At 31.4% G+C, this 26,953-nt stretch overlaps 3 protein-coding genes across 4 annotated transcripts in view; all 3 read left to right on the top strand.

The window, feature by feature from the left end:
• The first annotated feature begins 753 nt into the window (after nt 1-753).
• Nucleotides 754-2,792, top strand: LOC139094476 (putative polypeptide N-acetylgalactosaminyltransferase 9). The gene is made up of 5 exons (XM_070645510.1): nt 754-1,344; nt 1,511-1,800; nt 2,060-2,269; nt 2,396-2,476; nt 2,538-2,792. Exons 1-5 carry the CDS (start codon nt 786-788, stop codon nt 2,790-2,792), a joined length of 1,395 nt encoding a protein of 464 aa, XP_070501611.1. The 5' UTR covers nt 754-785.
• Nucleotides 2,793-3,588: 796 nt separating this feature from the next.
• On the top strand, nt 3,589-5,638 carry LOC139094536 (uncharacterized). Its single transcript, XM_070645605.1, has 2 exons — nt 3,589-3,692; nt 4,022-5,638. Exons 1-2 carry the CDS (start codon nt 3,685-3,687, stop codon nt 5,055-5,057), a joined length of 1,044 nt encoding a protein of 347 aa, XP_070501706.1. The 5' UTR covers nt 3,589-3,684; the 3' UTR covers nt 5,058-5,638.
• Nucleotides 5,639-5,997: 359 nt separating this feature from the next.
• ckn (CRK like proto-oncogene, adaptor protein) overlaps nt 5,998-26,953 on the top strand; it is a 65,262-nt gene continuing 44,306 nt past the window's right edge. Inside the window, exons 1-2 of one of the 2 annotated variants that reach the window (XM_070645322.1) lie at nt 5,998-6,446; nt 23,785-23,960. In XM_070645322.1, the coding sequence (XP_070501423.1) occupies nt 23,945-23,960 (16 nt within the window). In that variant the 5' untranslated portion in view covers nt 5,998-6,446; nt 23,785-23,944. The remainder of the gene's footprint in view (nt 6,447-23,784; nt 23,961-26,953) is intronic. The other variant, XM_070645323.1, reaches the window with a different exon arrangement.

The following is a 26,953-nucleotide window of genomic DNA, read 5'->3' as shown; positions in this document are numbered from 1 at the left end:
TCGTGGAAAATTGAAAGAAATTTATTGAAATTTTGTAAGTCACGAAAGTTATTTTTTTAAGGTTTCGTAATCGTGAAAATCGTGTCATTTTAAGTTGTATGTTATTAGATCAGTTTGTGGCTAGCACTCCACGATAAGAGGTTAAGGTAGTAAAATCAGGTAAGGCATTTGCTAAGTGCAGTTGCCGGCTAAATAATTATGTCAGTCATAACTAAAAAAATTAGTTTTGTTAGGCTTTAGAAGGTGAAGCAATAAATTCAGTTCTAAGGATAAGTTCAGTTCTAGGTGCAAGTTAGTCCGAAAGACAGGTGGAATTACACCAATCTCATGATATTGTACAAACTCAAGGATAAGTTTAGTTCAAATACAATAATTTTACCTTCAAATTTCCAATTTATCCTTCTTTGTGCTTTAAAAATGACTGTAAATTACCAAATGAACTAGTAAATGCAATAATTATCTAAATTGTTCACAAGATACAGATGATGAATTGTGAAGAGCTATGCTAATTGAACTAGAGCACTATGAAGCCATACCAATAGCCTGATTGCTCTTACTTGCCATTTTGTCTATCATTAAATTGAAAATTGCATTTTTATTAAACATGATAGATGCAATTAAGCTTTAATTACTTTAAATACAATTTTAGGTATTATTGGACCTAACCTTGAAATCGAATCCCCCCAAAAATGGGTAAAATGCTCCGTCGATGTTCACTGCTGAACTTTCTCATATTTATGGGCATATTTTGGCTCATCATCCTTGCTTACTTTTACAAATCATCCATGTCTGATGACAAAACAAAAGAAGATGAAGACTTAGACTTCCTGAAGATCCGACAAGCCAAGCTTCAAGTTGGCGACGAGTATGTCGACCCACGACTCAAGCTAGTCGGTGAAGTTGGCAAAAATTCAACAAAAAGGCTCAAAAAAGACAGACGACGCACCAAACCTGACCTTTTTGTGTGGCCAGTTCTATCAGATGAGATCAAGAAACTTCACAAGATCCTCAATCTTACCGATCCAGGTCATATGGGTCAACCCGTCAACCTACCCGCCAACCTTCCACCTGAAATTGCCCAAAAAGTCACCAAAAGTTGGGAAATTTACTCAATCAATGAATTTGTGTCAACATTAATTCCATTGGATCGTGACTTGCCTGATATACGTCCTGAATATTGTCGTACAGTCACTTATGTTGATGACATGCCAATGACTTCCGTTATTATGGTCTTTCACAATGAGCCACTGTCGATGATCTTGAGGTCTGTTTTTGCTGTATTTAAGAGGACATCCGCAAGATTGTTGAAGGAAATTGTGCTTGTTGATGACTGCTCGACACATGGTGGGTTGAGATTTTTGAGGTTATGTTGATTATTTTTTGAGGTTATGTTGCTCATTTAACCTCAAAAATGAATTTCATCAAAATTTTGAACTTTTTTGATGAATTTTGTCAAAATAATTTAAAATTTGTCGCAAAAAAAAACCGTTAAAAATTTGAATATTTCCAGCTAACCTCAAAAAGCCCCTCGAGGACTTCATCGCACCTTACAATAAGATCAAACTAGTCAGAATTCCAATTCGAGTCGGTCTAATTCGAGCGAGAATGTTTGGATGTGTTAATGCTGAGGGACCAGCTTTAGTCTTTATGGATGCACATATTGAAGTCACACCTGGATGGCTAGAACCTTTACTGGATCCATTAGTCAAGAATCCATTGTCATCGACACTTCCAGTTGTGGATGGATTGGATGCTAATACTTTGGAATATAAGTACAATGATAATCCTGAGACTTATATGGTGAGTAATGTTTGATAATTGACAAGTAAGAGAGTAATTTGAGTGATGTTTTTAAGGCGCATTTTTTAAATTTGAACTTTTTTTGATGATTTTTGTGCATTTTGAGAACAATTCCAAAGTAACTAAGTTGGGGATTATTCACAAATTACGTACAAGTCGGTTGGAACCAACTTTTCCATACAAAATCCAAATCCAATTCTTATTAATTGACGTAACTTATGAACAATCCCCAAAGATAATCACTAAAATCCTCTCCTAGGTCGGTGGCTTCAAATGGAACCTCATCTACGATTGGATTCCAATCCGTAAAGAAGAAAAGGTCAGAATGGGTCACCCATGTGCACCAATCAGGACACCAACCATGCTTGGAGCCTTTTTTGTCATCATGAAGGACAGCTTCCTACGTGTTGGGATGTATGATGAGGAATTTCAGACATGGGGTGCTGAAAACTTGGAATTGAGCTTTAAGGTAGGTTGATTGAGGGTGTGGAAGTGATTAGCATGATCAGTTCTGGTTTGTAAGCTCTTAAGTGCTGCTTGTGGCTACCATGAGTGCCTTAAAGGACTTTAAACACTAAAATTGACTTAATTTCAGGTTTGGATGTGCGGTGGTGAAGTCTATCAAGTTCCATGCAGTCATGCAGCACACATGTTCCGAAAGAAGCATCCATACACAGTAAGACTCAATAATTGATTCCAGTTCCAACATTAATCCAAAAATTCTCAAAATTTTTTAGTTCCCCGGCGGTGGCAGTGAAGTACGTCGCAATACAGATCGTCTTGCGGAAGTGTGGCTTGATGAATATAAAAGATTTTATCATCGTGCGACAGATTTTGATAATCGAGATTTTGGTGATGTTAGTAAGCAGAAGAAGATCAAAGAGACACTTGGATGTAAAAGCTTTAAATGGTATCTTGAAAATGTTTATCCAGATGTGAAGTATGATGATAAAGTCACTGATCCACCACCTGCTAAGGAAAATAAGAATTGACAACTCTGCATGAAAGTGAATCATACTAAGTTTGTAGATTAATAAACTTCCGACAATAAAATTTTTTTATCAACTGATAATTACAAAAACAGATCCATAAATGGGTTGTTTGGAAGTTCAGTTACGCAGAAATTATATTTTATGTGAATTAAAGTACAGATGTTACTGGCGGCTTATTAGGAATTTTGCAGATTGGATGTTGACATCAACAATGCTATGACCTAAGAATGTATCTAGACTAAGAGAGTAATTTTGAGGTCAAATCTCCTCTTTTTTGCCTACCGGGAAGGCACATGGCGTAGAAATGGTCAAAAAGTCAGCATTAGACAATTATGACTCTATCCTGTGGTCGGTTCATTGATAAAGATCTTACACTCATTACTTGATCCTTTCCTAAGTTAAAAACTAGAATTAACCAATTATCTTCATTTAGTAGGATTAATAAATTCCAAGAAAGCGACTTTAAGACTGATCAGAAGAAACCCGGCCTCTGGTCAGAGTCGACATGAAGCAGTAATTTTGGCCAATTATATGCATTTTTCCTTCCAAATACGCGACCACTACGCACATTACATATCACATTCAAATCGGTTAATGGATCAAAAATTCAATCCCATATTGGCTTGAGTCTGACAAATTGTCCGATTCGTTTCATATGCAAGATAATTTCCAGATTTTGGATCGATTGATTAAATTGTGCTATTCGCGGTCCTTGACGTTACATAATTTTAGAACGATGCAATTGAGTGCGATTAAAAAAATTAAATTAAATGTGTTCTGGTTCATTTTTCGTTCAGTTTACTATTCGATATCCGACATACAACATATTCACTGTGCATTAATTTGATCAATAATTCAATTTATTTTTATTGTCTGTAACTTTTCGACAGCAATGATAATGTAAGTATAGTAGTGGAAATAAGCATAAATATAATCTGGTCTGTTATTCCAAATCTCTTGGTCAGAAACCTTCCTAGCTTAGCTCATTACCCTAAATGGTAAAGAGACTGCTTTTAAGTACCATAGTTGTATTTCTGTCCTATGAAAGCATAATCATAGCCTGTTAGTGTTAATGAGCAGCAAAAATTAAATATTTTTAAAATTATGTCCCCAAAAATCAACATGCGCATGCATGCGCACACATGCGCATGTGATATGCGTATACATGCGCATGTGGGCAAATTCTAGAAAACTACAAAAAAAAAATTGTTTTTCATCCCTTTGATTAGCATACTTGCCTGTGTATTCATGGCACTTCTTGGTTCCTCACAACCTGCAACCTTTGAGTGCCGTTACTATAATAATATAAAATGGGGAAATGTAGGCACAATTTACTTCTGTAGTGTTGCAAATTCACAAATCATAACGTCACCTGATACAGCATATGTTGACTTAATTACTGGAGATCACTTGCCTGGATTTAATCATGATAATGTTAGTGCCATTGAAGCTTCAAATAAAGGACAAATTCATTATTTTCCAAGCGGTTTACATAAAATTTTTAGAAATTTGAAAGGAATTCAGATCTACAACTGCAGTCAAAAGGAAATTCACAAAAGTGACTTGAAATATTTTTCAAAATTGATGGATCTTCGGCTGCAATATGGTCAACTGGAAGTACTGGAAGCAAATTTATTCGAGTTTAATCCGCTGCTGAATGCAATTTTTTTAAGTTACAATAAAATTACACAAATTGATCCAAATATTTTTGATAATTTAATTAATTTGGAGGCTTTTTTTGCACATGGAATTACTTGTATCGACATTGATGTCAGCAACAACTTGATAGCTATACAGACGCAAGTCAAAGCTGCAAAATGCACAAATTTTGATTATTCAAATTTGGATCAAAAAGTTAAAAACCTTCAAATTGAGTCACAAAATTTAAATTCTTGGGATTTAAAAAAGAAAATTGGAAATTTGGAATATGAAGTTGAAGTTTCAAGGTTTGATAGGTTTTTCCAGGAACAGCTACAAGGTCTAAAATCAGCACAAATCAAGAAGGAAAGGGAAGAATTTTTCGACACAATTTCTCAAATAATTCAGGTAAACAGCAACGAACAGTGTTCAGGAATTGAATCAAAATTTGATAATGTTAACGATAAATTAAGGATTCAGGACATGAAACTAGCCGGAATTGATGAAAAGTTGGTGAGCATTACTGAAGCTATCAGCAAGAACTATGAGGAATTGAATAAAAAATTCACAAATTTAATTAATGTATTGGAAAATGGCTGTGCAGCAAATAATCAGAGAATTGATTAAAAATATTTAAAATAATTCATTTATAGGCTGGCATTACTTTGTCCTGGTGCCGGTTTTTGGATTGAGTAATCAATAATTAGAGACAGTGATGTAAGAATAATTGTTGAATAATTAATAAAATTGATATTTTTTTTTTAATAAATTTTACTAAACTTTTTAAATTTTAAATTTTTTTCAAAATTTTTTAAATTTTTTTCAAAATTTTTTAAATTTTTTTCAAAATTTTTTAAATTTTTTTCAAAATTTTTTAGAATTATTTTGGATTTTTTGAACTGTTTAGAATAAAATTAAATGTTTTCAAATTGGTTTGGGTTTTTTTAAAGATATTATTATATTTCTTGAATTTTAAATTTTGAGTTTTTTTTATCAAATTTCAAAAATTTAATTTCATCTTTTAAAATGTTTTAATTTTTTTAAAAATGTTTAACGGATTTTGAAAAATGTTTTAATTTTTTTTAAATGTTAAAATTAAATAAATAAAAATTAATATAAAGTCTTTCTTCAAACTTTTAATTTTTTTGATTTTTAAAAAATGTGTTGAATTTTTTAAATTTTTAATAAATTTTTCAAAAAAGTTTTAATTTTGAATTTTTTTTTAATTTTTATTTTTTTTTCAATTGTTTTTTTTTAATTTGTTAAAATGTTTTATTTTTTTTTGTTTTAAAAAAGTTTAAAATTTATATAAATTTAAATTAAATTTTTGATTGTATTTGTTTTTAATTAAAATAAAAATTAAAAAAATATAATAATGTAAAAAAAAATCCCCAAAAATCAAATAAAAATAAAAATTCAAAAAAATTCCCTAACGGTCAAAATAAATTCAAACTCATTTTCTAAACACACCCCAGTCCAATTGCTCATTTGCACAATCTTTCCATAATCCCCAAACCTCATTGCTCAGTCACTCCGTTGCTCAACCACCGACCACAGAGTAAAAGAGAATTTTGAGTTTAGTTTTTGTTGTCGAATCGCTGGAAAAAGGAAAGAAATAAAAAAAAAGTCTTTTTTTTGTCATCGTCCGCGGTTTTAATTTTTTTGGCATTTTTTACAGCATTTTACAGACATTCGAGTGAAAAAATCGCCCCAAATTGTGGATTAATCCGACACAAATGCCCCAAAAGTGTTGAAATTAAGTGAAAAAATGTTAAATTTTCAAAGTTAAAAAAAAAAGTTTTTTCAACACAAAAAAAAAGGAAAAAAGTGAAAATTAAATTTTCATCCCGGCATTTTCACGGGTCCGGGAAAAATGTGAAAAATTTGGAAAATTGTGAAAAAAATTTAAAAAAATTTGAATTAAAAATTGTGAAAAAAAAGTGAAATAAAAAGAAGAAAGAGATCTGCGGATAGAAGAGAAAATCGTGTGGTTGTCGCAGAGGCCAGAAGATTTGCGTATGTATTGGTAGTTCCATTGTGTAAATATTGTGTACGGACTAAGGCAATTTGTTGTTGTAATTTTCAATTTTAACTCCTCAAATGACTTAATTCCTCCAATTTTCATCCAATTTTTGGGGTACTTGACCCCATGTGACCCACTCACCCCCCTTAACCCCACTCAATACCCCAAAATACCCACAAAAATCCCTCAAAAATCAAAAAACATGTCGAAATTCAGAAAATTTCATCGACACCTGCTCAATATTTCGTACAATTCCCCATCGTACCCTCCAATCTACCCACCCGAACCCCTCAAAACCCATCCAAAATACAACAACTGATCACAAAATCAAGTTAAATCCACAAAAAATTGACTAAAAATGAGCAAAAATTGCGATGAAATTTGATAATTTTAAGATTCTTTATTCATGTGTGAATGTGTGTGTGGACTGGCTTTGTATCGTTGTGTGTGTGAATGCAATGTTTACAAAAAAATAAAGCAGAATTGAATTTTTTTTTTGTATTTTATTTTATTTCCTCGAAGTCTCTGTTTTTTGTGTGTCAAATTGGATTGAGGAAGAGTTTTTATGGATTTTAAGATGTTGTGGGTTTTTGGGGTGATGATGGGGTTATTGTGGAGGGTAATGAAGAGGAAACTATGGGGTAATTATGAGGGGAGTGATGGGTATAGGGTTTGGAGAGATGTAGATTAATTTGTGAAGAATTTAAAATAGTTCAGAAAGAATCTCGAAAATTTAAAATTCGAAAAATTTGATTTAAATTTTAAAAAAATAAAAATTGAAACTAAAAACATAAAAGAGAAATTGAAATTAGAAACTTAAAAAAAAATAAAAAAAAAATTTATTAAAACTTTAAAAATTGAAATAAAATTAAAATTTAAATATTTAAGAATTCAAAAATTTACAAATTTAAAAATTAAAGAAAATTTAAAAATTTAAAAACGTTTAAAAAATTTAAAAAAAATATGAAAATTTTAAATAATATAAAAATTTAAAAATTTAAAAAAAAATTTAAATTTATAGATTTGAAAAGTTAAAAATTTATGGACAATATAAAAATTTAAATTGTTTAAAATTTAAAACAATCTCAAAAATTTTAACCATCACAATAAATTCAAAATTTGAATATTTGAAAAAATCTAAATAAAATAGTAATTTAGTATTTGTTATATTTTAAATAAAAATTAGAATTTTACAAACTTCTCAAAATTTAATTTAAATATTTTTAAATTGAGTTTTTGATCCAAATTTTCAATTTTAATTCAATTTAAAATTGTATTAAAATTAAAACTAACTTTTCTAATTTTTTTAACATTTTCAAATTCCTAAAACTAAACTTTTTTCAATATTTTGAAACATTTTTTAAAAAAATGTATTCATTTTTAAATGTTGATTTTTTTTTAATTTTCAATTTTTTTAATTTACAATTTTTTTTAATTTTAAATTTTTGTAAATTGACAAACAATGATTTTAATTTTTAATTTTTTTAAAATTTTAATTTTTAAAATTCATTTCTTTTCAAATTTCTAAAATTAAATTTTTCTAAATTTTAAAGATGAATTTTTCAATTTTTAAAATTTGAAAAAAAAATTTTAATTCAATTTTTAAAATTTCAAAAAAATTCAATTAAATTTTTAAAATTTAAAAATGTGTCTATTAATTTTTGAAATTGAGTTTTTTAAAAATCAGTAATAATTCTTATTTTTAACAATCAAATTTGAATAATTCATAACATGCTCAAAACAATACAAAACAATAAAATAATAATTAAAAATACACTTAAAAAAGCAATAAAACAAAAAAAAAATTTGTTTAAAAATTTCACATCCAATTCTACCTAATCGAGTGACGTCCCTAATACCACTCTAAGTCACATTCTCAAGAAACTGCACTCATATTAACACATTTAAAGCTTACTGTCCATAAAGTAAGAACTTGAATCATAATATTTAAATTTCTACACAACTAAAGTGAAATCATAAAAAAATATAAAAAAAAGTCGACGTGTTTTACCGTCTTTGACTGTGTCATATGTACAAGGCATGGATGTAGTTAATGTGATGCAATTTGAAACTACGTCGTTGCTTTATTCGTCATTCTCACAGGACATAAACACGTTTTAACATATGGAAATTATCACTTTTTAGGGGAATTTTTTTTATGTCTAAAATTTCACAATTTTTTATATCCATTAACACGTTTTTGTGCCTGGATATCCATCATTGACCCCTTATCATTCACGTTTTCAAGCCTAAAAATAAGCAAATTGAGTCGCGATTCCAACAACAAAGTAAATAAATAATTATAAACAGCAATAAAGTTGTCGAGCAGTTTTATCGCATAAGCTATGCTGTCCAATTCAATAACTCACATTTTATCAAATTAAAATAATTCTGCCGTAATCTGAGCTAGTTGGAGCTTGGAAATGGTGAGAATGGGGGAGTGAATTAGCTGAATTTTTGAAAACTTTAAGGTTTAGAATCTTGAATCTGAGCGTTCTTAAAGCTGTGCGTTTTACTAAAGCTGAGCGTTCTATTAGTTATACGTTTGACTTAAGCTGAACGTTCTTGCAAATTTATTTAAGCTGAACGGTATTTCAGCTGTGCGTCGACCTTAAGCTGTGTGTCAGACTAAAGCGATCATTTAAAGCTGTGCGTTATACCGGAGCTGAGTGTTCTACTTGCTGTGGATCAGATTAAAGCTGAACTTTTTCTAGTTGTGTGTCTGACTTAGGCTGAGCGTTCTTCCAGTTTTGTATCAGATTAAAATCAAGCGCTTTTAAAACTGTGCGTCAAACTCAAACTGTGCGTTATTCAAGCAGTGCATTACACTAAAGCTACTTGTAATTCCAGCTATGCGTCTGACTAATACTGAGCGTTCTTTGAAATATGAATGAAACTAAAGCTCAGCATTCTTTCAGATGTGCTTCTAACTAAAGCTGGGCGTTATTTCAGCTGCACATTTGACTCAAGCTAAGCATTCTTCAAACTGTGCATTTGATTTAAGTTGAGCGTTCATCTAGCTGCGCATCACACTAAAACTATGTGTTCTTTCAGTTGTCAATCAGGTTAAAGCTGAGCGTTCTTCTAGCAGTGCGTTAACCTAAAGTTGAGCGTTCTTTTAGCTGAGCAGTGTGTTGACTTTAGCCATGCGTTCTTCCAGCTACGCTTTTGAATTCAACAGAATGTTATTTCAGTGGCTCATTTGATAAAAATTAGTAAAAGTACACCAACTGCTCATTCATGTCTCGCTGAGCATTTTTCCAGCTTCTAGCTGTAAGACATACTACAATTGAGCGTTCTTCCAGCTCAGTTGCATGTCTGACTCAATCTGAACGTCATTCAAGCTGGGCTTTAGAATCAAACTTAACGTTCTTCCAGCTGTGTTTTATCCTTAAGCTGAGCGTTTTATAGTTGAACATCTGATTCAAGCTGCACAGTATGCTAAAGACAGCTGTGCGTCATACTAAAGCTGAGCACTATTTCTGACGTGCGTTTGATTCAAGCTGAGTGCTCTTCCAGTTGTACATCTGATTTGAACTGTGCGTTATGCTAGCTGTGTATCAGGCTAAAACCGAGCATTCTTCTAGCTATGCATTAGACTTAATCTGAGTTTTATTCCAGCTTTTTGTCAGTATCTAACACAACCAATTCCATTTCCCATTCAAATCAGTCTAAAAAGTCAACAATTCTTATAAGAATTCAAACATTTTGTGCGCTCACTTCCGTCCACCTGCAGTCCACTTTCTACCTAACGTCTCCACTCCATTTCTATACAAACAATCACCAAAAAAAGAGAACGAAAGAAAAATTTAACATTTAATTCCAAAAAAAAATTGCGTGATCAAAATTTTAAAGCATAGAACAACAAAAAAAATACAATTTTTTGAATGTCACGAGCACGGCCCGTCTGGCACGCTTTAAAGCCACCTGGCCCTCAATAAATTTTGCTATAATTTCGTCCTGTACTGTCCCTTATGAAATGGAATGGACGGATGAGTAAACATTTGGTTTTGATGATTAGATTTTGTGTGTATTTGTGTCTGTATTGTGCTGTATAGCTTGAAATTGAGAGGATCTCGTTGATTTTTGAAGGGAGGATTGTTTATCAGGTCAATGTAGTGGGTTTGCTTACATTTACAATGTGAATGAATTTTTTGAGAACAAATTGAAGGGAAGTTTATGAAAAATTAATGAGAATTTGAAAATTTCTCTTTTGTTGTTGTTTTTTTGGGTATTGTTAAAAATTGGAAGGGATGTAAGGTTGATTAATTTGTTGAAATTTAGATATTATTAATTACATGGGCATATGCTTCTTTGGACAATTTTATTTAATTGACCAAACAATTCTAAATGAGCAATATTTAAAATTTTAGCGACATTCTAAAGTTGAGTGACATTCCAAAGTCGAGCTACATTCTAAAGACGAGCGGCATTCAAAAGTCAAGCGACATTCTGAAGTCGAGCGACATTCTAGAATCGAGCGGAATTCTAAAGTCGAGCGACATTCTAAAGTCGAGCGACATTCCAAAGCTGAGCGACAATCTAAAGTTGAGCGACATTCGAAAGTCGAGCGACATTCTAAAGTTGAGCAACATTCTAAAGTTGAGCGACATTCGAATTATGAGCAACATTCTAAAGTCGAGCGACATTCTAAAGTCGAGCGACATTCTGAAGTCGAGCGACATTCTAAAGTCGAGCGGCATTCTAAAGTTGCTCGACATTCTAAAGTCGAGCGACATTCTACAGTCGAGCGACATTCTAAAGTCGAGCGACATTCTAAAGTCGAGCTACATTCTAAAGTCGAGCGACATTCTAAAGTCGAGCGGCATTCTATAGTCGAGCGGCATTCCAAAGTCGAGCGACATTCTAAAGTCGAGCGACATTCTATAATTGAGCGACATTCTAAAGTCGAGCTACATTCTAAAGTCGAGCGACATTCTAAAGTCGAGCGACATTCTAAAGCCGAGCGACATTCTAAAGTTGGTCTACTATAGAATCTTGCTCAACTTTAGAACGTCGCGCACCTTCAAAAATCCCCCATTTTCAACCAAATCCACAACCATACCATCCATATCACCATCAAATCAATCAACAACTTTTCCAATATTCTTACACAATCTGATAATTTTCACATCAACATTCGCCTCATTACCTTCAATAAATTCATAAAATTGAACTGACAAAACATGCGTGAGTTTCAAATAAAGAAGACAATTTTATTGATAAATGTTTACACATCGATTATATCAGTCGAGATACTTCAAAGGCTTTTTTTTTGTCGCTACTTAATTGTCTCTCTACGTTTTTTTGACACTTGAATCAATAAATTTATAGAAAAAGTTGTGTTCTTGTGGGGTTGGAAAATGGAGTTAAAATTGAGGTTAGAATTATTAATGTAATAAATTTAGTTACACTCGGTTTTAGAATGCCGCTCAGATTTGGAATGTCGCTCGACTTTAAAATGTCGCTCGATTTTAGAATGTCGCTCGACTTTAGAATGTCGCTCGACTTTAGAATGTCGCTCGACTTTAGAATGTCGCTCGACTTTAGAATGTCGCTCGACTTAAGAATGTTGCTCGACTTTAGAATGTCGCTCGACTTTAGAATGTCGCTCGACTTTAGGATGTCGCTCAACTTTAGAATGTCGCTCGACTTTAGAATGTCGCTCGACTTTAGAATGTCGCTCGACTTTAGAATGTCGCTCGACTTTAGAATGTCGCTCGACTTTTGAATATCGCTCGACTTTAGAATGTCGCTCGACTTTAGAATGTCGCTCAACTTTAGAATTGACAGATTCATGTTGAGCGTTACCCGAAAGCTGAGCGACATTCTAAAGTCGAGCTGTATTCGAAAGTCGAGCTACATTCTAAACCTGAGCGACATTCCGAAATTGAGCGCTACTCAAAAATTGAGCGACATTCAACTTTTTTGTGAATTTTTCATCATTCTAACCCCAAAAATTCTTCAATCCTCCTCCAAACCGACCACAGGTTCATCATTTTTCACATTTTCACCATCCAACCTTCCCAGAAGATCCCCAAAAAATACTTTTACATCCTCCAAAAAACACCACAAAAGGCACAATTCTTCACACACGTGTAAAAAAATCCAACTTTTCTGTCTAAAAAGTTTCAATAAAAAATCAAACAAAAAAAAAAAAGTCAGAAAAAAACTTTTCAATTTTGTGAAGAAATGAGCAGAAAAAAAAGTTTGCGGTCATTTGGAGCTGCTGAAAAAAAATTTTTATGAATTATTTATTGCGAGATGTAAAAAAAGGATTTTTGAGGTTAGAAAAGTATTTTTAAGTTTCTAAGATGGGAAAACTGTGCGTGATGATGAAAATTATGACCTGCTGTGACCTTTTGGGGATGAACATGCTGAATCTTCCACTTTTTCCCATAGCTTAACGCCTCTTGGACATAAAAATCAATCAAATATTTAACGACATTCCAATTAATTATTATAAATTCAGCCGTCATTTAACCAATAAGTCGGCAAGCTGTGACTTAATATTTGCATATGATCATATCCAATAAAAATCATTAAAATATGCAGAAACTAGATATTTTATCAGTTATTGATTATTTAAAATGACAAATTTTATTGCGTTTTTGTAGTCATTTTTATGACAAAAGTCGCCGACTGTCAAGTAATGAGTGTCTGGTGTCAATTTTATTTGTGCATGGAGGTGACTTGGTGAGTCAGTTTTTTAGAATTGAGCATTATAACCTAAAAATTGAGCAAAAAAACTTCAAAATTGAGGAACATAACCTCAAAATTAAGCAACTTAACCTCAAAATTGATCAAAATAACCTCAAAATTGAGCAACTTAACCTCAAATTTAAGCAACTTAACCTCAAAATTGAGCAACTTAACCTCAAAATTGATCAAAATAACCTCAAAATTGAGCAAAATAACCTCAAAATTGAGCAAAATAACCTCAAAATTGAGCAAAATAACCTCAAAATTGAGCATCATAACCTAAAATTCGAGCAACATAACCTCAAAATTGAGCAAAATAATCTCAAAATTGAAGAACATAACCTCAAAGATGCAAATTTCAAAAATTCCGTTCATAACCCCAAAAAATCTCATTTTTCCCACAAACATACACCAAACTTGACCACAAAAATGTCCAATAAATAACATTTAATCCACCTGAATCACCAAAAACAAAAGAGTGAGAAAATAAAAATAAAAATTTTAATTCCAAAATTCAACATTCGCGATCTATTTCACAATTTCTTCTTTGTAGTCTCTTTCGTCCTTGTCCAAGCCACTTGATCAGCACAAACATAACTTGATCTTTATACCAACAGCAGCAACAGCAACGCGGAATGTCGCGAAAGCTTTTAAACCAACGGAGAATTTTATTCAATGGCGAAACTATGCAAAAAAAATGTCTTTAAAGTCGTCGCCTGGCGGCTTGTCTACCTACGCGCGGTGTGGCATCGGTCGAATGAAATATTGTTTGGATTTAGATTGACTGTTGGCTACTGGGAAGTGTTATTTTTGGTGCGATTTTGGTTATGATTTAGCTCCATAGTGTGATATTGCACAAAAAAATAAAATGAAAAAAAAAAAAAAAAAAAAAAAAGGGTTGAGTTCTCTGTAAATCAGGTTGAGTTCTCTGTAACTCCGGTTGAGTTCTCTGTAAATCAGGTTGAGTTCTCTGTAAATTAGGTTTAGTTCTCTGTAAATTATTTTGAATTCTCTGCAAACCAGATTGAGTTCTCTGCAAAACAGTTTAAATTACGCTGCTTGATGATCTCGAAAACTCAGAATTTGATCATTAAGATCTTGATATTTTTATTGGATATTAACACTTGATCCTCTCGATCACCTCAGGCACCATTCACACAGTCAATCTTGCTCCACATTTCCATCCAATAAATCTCATTTTAACGACTTAAATCGCATTAAAAAAATTTTACAAATCTTTTTTTTTCCATATGTTCACAAAAATATTTACATTTATGTCCTGTTTACATTCACACTGCCTTCGTTCGTCTTCTTTTTAATCACCCACACCCCATACCCCTCCTCCCCCTCCCCTTTGTCTATTTTCCACATGTCTGTCTGCAAAGTAAAAATTCATGTGCAAACATTTCTCGTCGTTAAACAATAAAAAAAAAAGTCACAACGATTTTTTACGATTTGTGTATTTTTCTTCATGGTTGATTAACATCATAATTAGGGTTTTCAATCCCGGGATCCCGAATACCGGGATCCCGGGATACGGCTCGATTTTTCAATACCGAATTCCCGGGATTGAAGTTTCGGTATTCCGGTATTACGGTATTGAGAAATTCATAGGATTTTCAAGTTATTTTTATTCAATATTCAAATTTAAAATTGATTTTTTTTCCAAAAAAAAGTTTAACCTTAACTTAAATTTTTTATTAGCTCTATTTTTTGATTAAAAATTGAAAATTTTGACTGAAAAGCGATTAAAAATCTTTATTTTCACCTTATTCTTTATTTTACAACATCTTGTTGTACTTATTCAAGACTGGTACAAGACAGATACTAATCAAAAAACAGATCATAGTCGTTTTCATTAGATTAGCTATTTATCAACTGATTAACAGCAATTTTTCAGTTCATATCATTAGAAACGTTAAAATTTGTCGGAATTAAGGTTTTGAATACCGAAACTTATTTGTATGAAATATTGATATTCAATACCGAAAATGGAAAGATTTTAATACCGACATTGAAAATCTTAGAAGTTAGAAGTTAGTTTTTAAACAAGAATAATTTTTAAATGGCAATTCAACCGCAATTCAACTCAAATTTAGTTAGTTTCAGTTGTTTTGAGCATAATTTGATGCCAGATTTTGAGTAATTCATTATATCAGTATTGATCCCGGGATCCCGGGATCCCGGGATTGAGAATTTCCCAATACCGTAATCCCGGGATTGAGATTTTGGTCCGGTATTGAAATCCCTAATCATAATCGTAGTGGCCGCATTTCGCGGTCGGTCAATATTGATGGAAGTGATTTTTTGCTGCTTTTGCTTTTATATTAAGTCTTTAGACTGTTTTGTTGGTTGGTTGAATGAGATTCAAGGGTATGGATGGTGATATTGAGGTGATATGGAAGTGATTGGATAGTTGGTGATGATTGGGAAGGATTGACTGGGATGTGAGGATGATCAAAGTTATATTCATGAATTTTGGATGATTTTTAGATCATTTTTGATGATTTTTGAGAAGATCCGGACAAATTAGATGACAAAATGTCACTTTTGTCAGCTTTAAACGTAACTTGTCGTCTGAGTCAAAACGTGGCCGTCTAATATTCGAGTTTTTCGACACTAGATTGTCGAAAACTTTGAACAATTCGAAGTTAACTTATTTTAAAATTAAAATGTCCGTTAAGAAGAAAGTAAAAGTAACGGTGAAAAAAAATTTGAATTTTAACGAAAAAAATTTTTTTAAAAAAAAAATAAACGGTTATATTTGAGACAGCCACACTCTGGACTGGGTGACCAGAAAGTGCTGGGATATTATGGGTTCTGTTGCTGGCTTCCATCTGCCAATTACTAATACCAAATGCGGTCCATGCTATCTCTATCAATAGCTTCTCACAGCCTTGAGTTCGTAGATTTTGGAAATGGCTGTATGCCTTCACATCCCTAGCCGAATTGTAGATCTACCATCCTTCAGACAAGCTGCTTAGGATCGGCTTTTGTCTATCCTTTAGTGTATTTATCCCGGCATGTAGCGTGGTCATCAGTTGTGTAATTAAGGATTTACGTATGTTTTTAGGAATTACCATGAGAAGCTATACACATCACATTTAGTCAGATCCAGAGTTCAGTCTCACCCAATTTCCCCTGCTAATGACTATTTACATCATGTCCAATGTCATCTGCACATCGACAATAAATTAAAGAACTTCAAAATGTTTAAGTAAACTATTTAGCAGTAAAATTTCACGAAAAAAAGGCTATAAAAATAAAAGTAAAAATAAATCATTGTGATTGAAGACAATCCGTCCAGGGTGATGAACTGCAGATAATTTAGTAAAAAAAATCGATAAAATCATAAAAATCAGTAATGAAGAAAAATGGTGAAAAACTAAAATTGTTTATGGATGTATGCTATTTAGTGCTGCTTGAATTAGTTTTAAGGATGGATATAATGGATAGTTTAGAGGAAGAGGGGAAAGGCATGGAATTTAAGGATGTAAGGAGACCAATATGATTTTTGTATCGAAAATTATACCAAATTGAAGAGTGTTGGGAAGTCCCCCAAACCACCGACCCCTTCCTTACTTCTAGATACATCACTTAAGTTTGTTCCTCCCTCTGTTGCTGACTCGGTCACCAACTTTATGGAAATTCTCTGTTCTGTCACTTTTAACCTGACATTATTTCATCAATACATGTTTTCTGCCTTTTGTAGCTTTTGACAGAGTTGACAGGATTCCGTTAGAGTCAAACTTCGTGTTTTCTGGATTCACTTCTGTTTTGACCCAATGGCAGAGAATGGCTAAGACATGCTGTCTTGCTGCTCAGTTTAACCTCACTTTCTATGCCGTGCTTCTTCCAGTCTTGAGTTAGATTAAAACTGTTCTAACTACTTACTTAATCTTCTTTAGTTTAAGTCACTTGTGATCCGTGACTCTTGTTCGAGGGTATCTCAAGCTGGCTCTAAGGTTTATTACCTCTTGACAATGAACGTTTAGGATACTAGTAACTATATTGACATCAAATGCAATCTTATAAGCTAGTTTAAGGCTCTTTTCACTATTTTAAGCTCTTTCAATCTAAAGTCTCGATTTTCAAGACTAAGACCTAAACTGACACTGCCCGGAAAGTCTCAGTATCGGTCTTGGCATCGATAACCCTTACTTCAACCTACCATATGTCATTCTCGGCTTGTTTAAGTCTCTATCTGAGGCAGGCCATGGATCACAATTGATATGTACGGTCAGCGAAGTAAGTAAGTAAAGTAAGCTACTTTACAGCACCATATGCCATTCTAGGCTTATTCAAACCTCCATACAGCACTCTAAGCTAGTTCAAAGCACCAATTCATCAATCTAGAATATATTCCATAAGAATAATCTTCATAAAATCCACTCAAAAGCAATTTCCATAAATAAACTTATGAATATCATTCATCTACACATCGACAACTCCATCAAGTACACACACACACACACACAAACATTTACACAATAACACAAACCCACGCTTTACTTTACGTACGTAAAGCAGAGTGAGAGACAGTTTAGTGATAAGAAGACATTCATCGATTTTGATTTATTGATTTTTTTTTCATGCCCTTTTTTTCACTCTCTGCTTTGCCTTTACTTTGCCTGTCTTTCACTTTATTTACTTTTACTTTATGGCAGTGGTGGGCAACCTGCGTGACGCGGTCCACTAATTTGCTGTCAAAATCAATTCAAAATTGCACTGAACCACATGCTACATTCGGTTCTGTTTGTGGCTTACCACAGTTTTGTACCGCAGCACACAGGTTGTCCACCACTGGAATTTATAGAAATGAAATTGTCGTGGCTGAAAAAACTATTTTTATGGCTTTTTAAAAAGAGATCTTTTTTATGATTTTAGACTTCTTCTTACCAAGGAAGTTTAAGGCTTAAAAATTGATTGAATTACTATTCGCTTGAAATTGGATATAAGATTGAGGTTTGACTCTTTTACTATCGGAAATAAAAAGTAGAAAATTTTTGAGAGATTTTTCAATTTTAAAATTGAAATTTTATGGATTTTTTGAGGATGTAATAAAAGTGGATTGATTGGAAATTGAACTTGATTTTTGATGGAATTTTACTTAATTTTTAAGAACTATATTGATCTTGAGCAGCATGAATTGGCACGTGACACATGACACATGACAACATGGCAACATGACACAAATGTCACATGTCACATAGGTCACATGTTACAAATGTCACATGTCACATAGGTCACATGTTACAAATGTCACATGACACATATGACACATGACACATATGACACATGACACATATGACACATGACACATATGACACATGACACATATGACACATGACACATATGACACATGACAAATGGCATGCGACACATGACACATGACACATATGACACATGACACATCCAAATTACGTAATGCTCTTCGGGGTGGATCCTCCAAAAATTTTGTAAAAAATTCCAACTTCTTACGTTACATAACAAATGGACGACCCCAAATTGCAAATCCTATAATTCTAACTAATTAAGTAACTCATTGAAATCTACTCAAATTCCTTACTCAATATACAGCAATTAAAGCCATCCGTAATCCAATGCGAATAAAGTTTCCTGTTTTTAAAATAATTAAAAGTTATAGAATTTGTTGCTAATTACTTGCATTATTTAATTGTTGACGAGTTTTGATGTCATCGGTGCTGTTATGGAATGAATCTATTGTTTAATGTGAATATGTCTTGGACTTCAAGGTGGATGAATTTGTTAATTAATGGTCATAAAGATGTAATTCAATGATTGTGAATTAAACCCGGAAGGCAGATGGTTGAAAAGAATTGAGGAATGTTAAGTCAGGGTGGATTTGAGTGATTCTGAGTAGGGAATTGATGACATTGAGTCCAGTTTTGTCAATTTTGACATCATGTATCATATGTCATGTGTCACGTATCATGTGCCATGTTGTCATGTATCAAGAGTCATAAGTCATGTGTCATATGTGACATGTGTCATATGTGTCATATGTGTCATATGCCATGTGTTATGTGTTATGTGTCATGTATCATGTGTCATGTGTCATGTATCTACCAAGTCATTTGCAACTTCTCGAACAATTCTGGATCAATTCAACCAGAAAATGAAATCCTACACTGGTGGACGTCCTCTACTGACTAAACAATCCACTCCCAAGTCCACCTCCATCCCCCCAGCAACCCATTCCCCCAAAAACTCAACTTCTTAAAATAAATTCATCGCCCAGACACTCAACAAAAGTCAAAATTCAACCTTATTAACTCATCAATGTCTTCATTTATTCAATTATCACGCCACTTAATTTCATTTTATTAGCTTTTTTTTTGCGCCGATTCTGCCAATGTCATTTCTGTTTACTTTTGTTTTTGTCGTCATCATTTTCGGTACAATTGAAGTCAAGGTATTGTTGAATTTGAGGCTTGTTTTTTCGTTGTTTTAGTTGCTGTGTGGATAGTTAAGTGATCAATTTTGGGATTGATTTTGTGGGTTTTTTGGGTAAATTGGATGGTTGGTGACTTGGCGAAGGTGCATCTGGGTATACCATGTGACACATGACACCATGACACCATAACACCATGACACATGTCATGTGACATACATTCTGAATAGGGTTGATGACCCCAAAATTAAATATTTTAGTCAAATTTCACATATTTTGATACAAATTAATTGAAAATTATCAAAAAATTCACAAATTCTTAACTTTTAAAATCTCAAAAATCCAAAAAAAAAAAATGAAAAAAATCATTTTAAATTACCAAAAAATTCTCAAAAAATCCAACAAATTTGACTTTTTACTCTGATAATCTTTAACTTTATATTCCCACAAAAAATAAAATAAAACATTTATTTCAATTAATCCATTTTTCAATAATCTTTTTTGGCTTTTTTTTTGTGTGTGCTGTAAACTTTCATTCATTAAAACATTTTTTTAAAACTTCAACTTCTTCTTTTTTTGATATTTTTATGATTCTTTTCCTTTTTTATTATATTTTTTTTGTACTGAAAAGAAAAAGTTTGATTAATTTATTATATCTGGGAGATTTTTTCTGGTTTTTTCATAATTGAACTTTATGGGTTGATGAATTTTTGGGGAATAGTTGGTTGGGATAGGAAGTTGAAATATAATTAGCAAAATTTAGAAAAAAAAAAACAAAATTAAAAACAATTAAATTTTATTAGGAAATTCAAAAAAATAATTAAAAATTTAGAAATTATGGCAAAAAATAGGCAAGTTTCAAGAATTCAGAACAGAAAAAAATTCAAAAATTTAGAAAAATTGTTTTTTAATTTTGGAATATTTAAAAAAAATCATAGATTTAAAAAAAAAATTAAAAAATAATTTAAAAATTCGAAAATATAAAATTAAAAAAATTCAGAAAATCAAAAAAATGAAAATGATAAAAGTAAAATTTTTTTTAAAAAAAAACAATAAATTGAAATAAAAATAAACAAAATTAAAAAATTTAGAAAAAATACTAAAAAAATTCCAAAAAAAACTTGATTAAACCATAAATAACTTGAAATATATTTTCCAAAAAAAATTCAAATTCTAAACCATTTAAAATTCAATTAAAAACCCGATGAACTAAGTTTAAACAACTTAATTTCCCACAAAATCTCTCACAAGACCCACCCAGAATGAAGCAACAAAATCAACAAAAAAAAAGAGTCAAAATTTGCACAAATTTTCAATTTAAATCTTCATCGTTTAACGATCAACACCAAAAAAAACTTAAAAAACGGTACAAAAAATGTCGAAAAAAGTTAATTCTCATAAAAAATATTATAAATTAGCTCATAAAAGTTTTTTTTTTTATAATTTTTATAGCAAAAAAAAGAAGAAAAATCCACAAAAAAAGCATAAAAAAATTAACAAGAATGAAAAAATTTTAATTGATTTTTTATCATCGAATTCATAAATTTTTTTATTTCTTTCTTCCTCGTCGACTTTTTCTGTCTGTTCCAGTCTCACATTTTGGTTCTCATTCTTTTGCTTCTCTGCTGCATGACTTCTTCTTCTTATTCCTTATGATGATGCTCTTCTGTATTGAATTTCAATACTTTAACTTACTATAGTCATAATTCTCTTAAAAATTGTTGGCAGAGTTGGATAATTGAGGTTTTGCATCATTTTAGGGATTTCGAAAATTTTGCGTCTTTCACTTTTCGCATCTTTTTTCGCGTCATTTTTTTGCATCACTTTTCGCATCTTTAAATTTCTTTGCATCTTCTTAGTTAGTTTTAAATCATTCTAATGTTTTTAAAAATTTCGCGTCTTTCACTTTTCGCATCTTTTTTTGCGTCATTTTTTTGCATCACTTTTCGCATCTTTAAATTTCTTTGCATCTTCTTAGTTAGTTTTAAATAATTCTAAGCTTTTTAAAAATTTCGCGTCTTTTATTTTTTTGCATATTTTTTTGCGTCATTTTTGCATCATTTTTCGCATCTTCAACATTTTTTTGCATCAAATACTCATTTAGGATTATTTTAATATAATTGAAAATTTCGTTTCTTTGTCAATTTTGCATCTTTTTCGCATTTTCTTTAAATTTTGAATATTTTTCTGGGTTTTGCATCAATTTGCATCTTTTGTGTCTCTAATAATTTCGCTTCTTTTTGAATCATTTTTCATTTAAATTTTCGGATTTTTTTACTGTTTGGAAACTTTTAATCGTCATATTTGGGACTTTTGCTTCTTTTTGATTTTTTTCGCATCTTTTTTGCATCTTTTCTGCGTCTTTTTTTTGCATCTTTTGTGGATCTCGCGGCCTTGACAAATTTTCAAATATTTTTGGAATTCTTGATTATTTCTTCACATTTTTGCATTCTTAATTACGCATCTTTCTATGCTTCACTCCATAATTCTCCGCATCCTTTGACTTTGCATCATTTACTTGAGATCATCCAACTAAAGTTGCAACTCTGTCATAATCCACAGCATGAATTCTCGAAGACAAAGTCTTACAATGTTATTTTATTGGCAATTTATTGAACGTTATTGGAACTCGATTCATTGTAGTCGTCGTCGACGGTCGTCGTCGTGGATGATAAGAAGATGTGCATGGGATTGCAAGTCATATCCATTTTTGGAGGTTGAACAGAGGCGTTAAATGTTGCGCATTTTATTTCACTTTAAAGGCTTAAACAGAATTTTTGGGATGAAGGTGATTTTGAGAATTTAGGTCAATTTTTCGCATCAATTGATTTAAATTGATGCAGAAAATTGCTTTAAATTTAACCAATTTTTGATGCTTTAAAACTGTTTAAAATTCAACCGGAAGCTTAAAATTGATACAAAATATTGGCATATCCAATTTGACACAACTTCATTAAGTGCTGCTGCTTGCGAACAACTCAATCGATTCATCAATTTGTCCACTGAACTGCTAATCAACGCTGATTAATTTTTTTTTGTTATTTTTTTGCGTCTCTTCTTAATTGAGTGCCTTTGGCTGACGCTTTTAATTGCCTTAGTTTTTGTTTTTTTGGTGACTAATTTTTGTTTATGAATTTTTATTTATTTATTTAACAATTTATTAAAAAAATTTGGCGATTTTTAAATTAAGAGAAAATTTTGAATTTGAGTTTTTTAGTTTTTAACTGATTTCAATTTTAAATTTGTTTAAAATTTTATTTTTAAATTTTTCAATTTTTTCAAGTTTTTAAGTATTTTTAAATTTTTCAAATTTTGTTGAATTTTTCAAATTTTGTTAAATTTTTAAAATTTTGTTAAATATTTCAAATTCAATTAAATTTTTCAAATTTTTTCAAATTTTTTCAAAGTTTTCTTTAAAGTTTTTTTTAAATTTTTTTTTAAATTTTTTTAAAACTTTTTAAAATTTTTTTAAATTTTTTTAAAATTTTTTTCATATTTTTTAAATTTTTTTAGAACTTTCTAAAATTCTTAAAATTTTTCTTTTTATTTTTTAAATTCTTCAAATTGAAGTTTTTTTAAATCTTAAAAAAATCAGTTTTTTAAAACAATTTTAAAAAAATTTTAAAATTTGAATTTTAAAATTTTTAGAAATTTGAATTTTGAAAAAAAAATTAAATTTGATTTTTTTTAAAAAAAGGAAATTTTAAAAATTATTTAAAATTGTTAAAAATATTTTAATTTTTTTAAATTCTGTAAAAAATTCAATTTTAATTTCATTTCTTTTATTAAATTTAATAATTTTACTAGTTTTTATTTGAATTTTTAAAATTTTTTAAATTTTTAAACATTTGAATTTTAAATTATGAATTTTAAATTATTAAAAATTTTGAATTATTTAAAAATTTCCAATTTTAAATTTTCTAAAATTTTCAATTTCAAAAAATTTAAAATTAAACAATCCTCAATTTTTTTTAAATAAATTTAATTTTTCAAATTTTTTTAAAAATTTCAAATTTAACTTTCATTTAATTTTAAAAATATTTTAAAAAATTTTTATTTTTCTTAATTTTTCATTTTATTTATTTTTCTTTATTTTTTTTTATTTATTTTCATGTTCCTCATTACTTCCCCCCGCTAACTTATGATTTAACATCCCCGATTACGACTTATGATTTGCTTGCCAACATGCCAATAATTAATGACTCGATATGCAGCCAGAACAGTTCCCGCACATAAAATAAAATTATATTCGAGTCAATTCATCGTGCCAACAGTCAAGTGGCTCAGCATAGCTGATTCTATGGCTATAAATTCACTAAATTGAGTGAAATTTTGCTTAAAAAAATCGAGAAAATCGTCAAAAAGTTGCAGGAAATGAGAAAACTTAATGGTAAGTACAAGACCTTTACCGACCTCAATTCCATCATGTCTGTGTCTGCAGCTACTGTTTAAGTAGCTGTACAGCTTGTTAATTATCTAATTATATCTGGCTAGTCGAAGACGACAACATCCTCAAACTTTACTTGATCTCCCCGACATACATGCTCAACATCTAGACACAGATTACAGTCACTGTGGCCAACTTCCCATAAATCATTTGAGAAAATTGTTAAAAATTTTAATGAAATTATCAGTTGACGTCAGACTCAAGACTTTAAGTAGCTGTGCATTGTGATGAAAGAGAAATGATGATAATAATGATGTTTTTTGAGACTTTAAATGCTGTGGACGACGACTACAGTCATAAATATTCAAGTTTGTAGTGTGTGACATATGTTAATGATGTATGGATGGGAGATGAGATGGGAATTGAATATTAATAAATTGTGGATTGATGCTCAGCTTTGGGTTAATTTGAAATTATTTTAAGCTTTGAACTGAAACTCAGCATCAAACTGATGCTCATCTTCAAAGTAACAATCAGCTTCAAGTTGATGCTCAGCTTTCACCTGACGCTCAGCTTTAAAATGACGCTCAGCTTCAAAGTGATGCTCAGCTTCAAAATGACGCTAAGCTTTAGACTCATGCTAAGCTTTAAACTGATCCTAAGCTTCAAACTGATAATAAGTATAAAATTGATGCTCTACTTCTAAATTGATGCTCAGCTTCAGAGCTGATGCTCAGCTTCAAAATCGATGCTAAACTTTGTACTGACACATAGCTTTAAATTGATGCTAAGCTTTAAGTTGTCGCTCAGCTTTGATTTGATCTGACCGCTTCAAATTGACATTCAGCTTCAGAAAATTGCTCAGCTTCAAATTGACATTTATTCTTTAAATGATGCTGATCTTCATATTGTCGCATAGCTTCAAACTGACGTTCAGCTTCAAAGAATGTTTTTGATGCTCAATATTAAATTTGACGCTCATTTTTAAGTTGATGCTCTGCTTTGACTTGACGCTCAGCTTGAAACTAACGCTCAGCTTCAAAAATTGACTTAAATTCAAATTGAAACAACATTGTGTTCAAACTCCAATCACGCAACAAAGTACCGAAAAATAAAAAAAATCACTTAAAATTCACTCACACTCGACAATATTCACATTATAATCTGTAAATAGAGTTCCGTATATATTAGATTAAGACACTTTACGGTCATGAGTATAAAGCCTGAGTGTGACGATCGATGAATTAATTATCAATTTCAATAAAACTTTATGTACGTAATGAAACTTATCTCGTAAAATAGAAAAAAAAAGTTACTTTTACTCAATAATTTTCATTATTATTTATGACTGAATATTATCGTCGCATTTAGAGTTAAGGTTAATGAATTTACATCGTATTGGGACTTTTGTTATGATGATCTGAGCTTAGAATTTAATTAAGATTTAGAAACAATTTTTTTTTTCATTTTGATGACTGCAATGCAATGATTGAGAAATCATTAAATGTATTTATTATGGTCAATAAATCAGCAGCTTGGACATTAAATGTCGGAATAAGTCATGATCGTAATTGTAATAGGAGGAGCTGGCAAAACTCCACTTGGAAGTTGAGTATCATTTTTTCAAATGAATTTTTTAAAGCTGAGCTTTTTAAGGCTGAGCTTCTTTAAGGCTGAGCATCTTTAAGGCTGACCTTCTTTAAGGCTGAGCTTCTTTATGACTGAACGTCTTTAAAGCTGACCGTCTTTAAAGCTGATCTTCTTTAAGGCTGAACGTCTTTAAAGCTGAGCTTCTTTAAAGCTGACCGTCTTTAAGGCAAAGCGTCATTCTTTATTAAAATCTTATTTTTTGCATTTCTCAATCCAAAATGAGTCCAATAATTCACAAAATTATCATATCGCAGTCAATCCACCTCCCAAACACTCAATCTCATCCACAACCATTCCATCTCGACATCTTTTCATACCCAAAAAGACTTCCAAACATCAAAAAGTCATTCAATTTTGCTATCTCGACTATTTTATCATTTTTAATTTCCAGCTGTGACGATTATGCGAAATCGACACTAATAGCACTTCAATGACTTAATAATAATCTTCATTTTCTTCCATTCTCTCTACACACACACACACACACTCATGCGTCATGCTATACACAACAAATACATTCATGTGAGACGATTTATTGACAATCAACCTAATTTAATCCAAACCTATAACAATAAATCAACAATTTTGGTTTTGAATATAAAAATAAAAGAAGTATTTTCATCTTGAAAGACAATAGAGACACAGACAGGCACAACAAAGATGAAGTTTTGTGAATAGATTCGTGCATTGATATCAATTAGTTTTAGATATTTTTGATGGAAATTTATGAGGAATTTTTGGAAGTTATTAATAGAATAAAGTTTGGAAGGTTGAACTAGTTTTGAGGTTATGCTGAATATTTTTTAGGTTATTATGCACAATTTGGCTTGAGCATCGCTCAAATTGTTCCTCGATTGATCTGAGTCTAGCTCAACTTGAGTCTAGCTCGACTTGAGTCTAGCTCGACTTGAGACTAGCTCGATTTGAGTCTATCTCGACTTGAGTCTAGCTCGACTTGAACCTTGCTCGACTTGAGTCTAGCTCGACTTGAGTCTAGCTCGACTTGAGTCTAGCTCGATTTGAGTCTAGCTCGAGTTGAGTGTAGCTCAACTTGAGTCTACCTTGATTTGAGTCTAGCTCGACTTGAGTCTAGCTCGACTTGAGTCTAGCTCGACTTGAGTCTAGCTCGACTTGAGACTAGCTCGATTTGAGTCTATCTCGACTTGAGTCTAGCTCGACTTGAGCTTAGCTCGACTTGAGTCTAGCTCGACTAGAGCCTAACTTGACTTGAGTCTTGCTCGACTTGAGTCTAGCTCGATTTGCGTCTAGCTTGACTTGAGTCTAGCTCGACTTGAGTCTAGCTCGTCTTTAGATTAGCTCGACTTGAGTTTAGCTCGACTTGAGAT

The sequence above is a fragment of the Chironomus tepperi genome, unplaced genomic scaffold, assembly GCF_022539635.2.
Source record: "Chironomus tepperi strain 1889 unplaced genomic scaffold, CSIRO-AGI_Ctep_v1 contig_354, whole genome shotgun sequence".
Lineage (NCBI taxonomy): Eukaryota > Metazoa > Arthropoda > Insecta > Diptera > Chironomidae > Chironomus > Chironomus tepperi.
Note: the sequence above shows the minus strand (reverse complement) of the source record. Positions and strands in the feature narration are given on the sequence as shown.

Bases quoted from the DNA above. Each gene is read 5' to 3' on its own strand.
- LOC139094476 (XM_070645510.1), top strand. From the start codon at position 786: ATGTCTGATGACAAAACAAAAGAAGATGAAGACTTAGACTTCCTGAAG. The intron at 1,345-1,510 runs GTGGGTTGAGAT...GAATATTTCCAG, and splicing joins TGATGACTGCTCGACACATG to CTAACCTCAAAAAGCCCCTC. The intron at 1,801-2,059 runs GTGAGTAATGTT...ATCCTCTCCTAG, and splicing joins ATAATCCTGAGACTTATATG to GTCGGTGGCTTCAAATGGAA.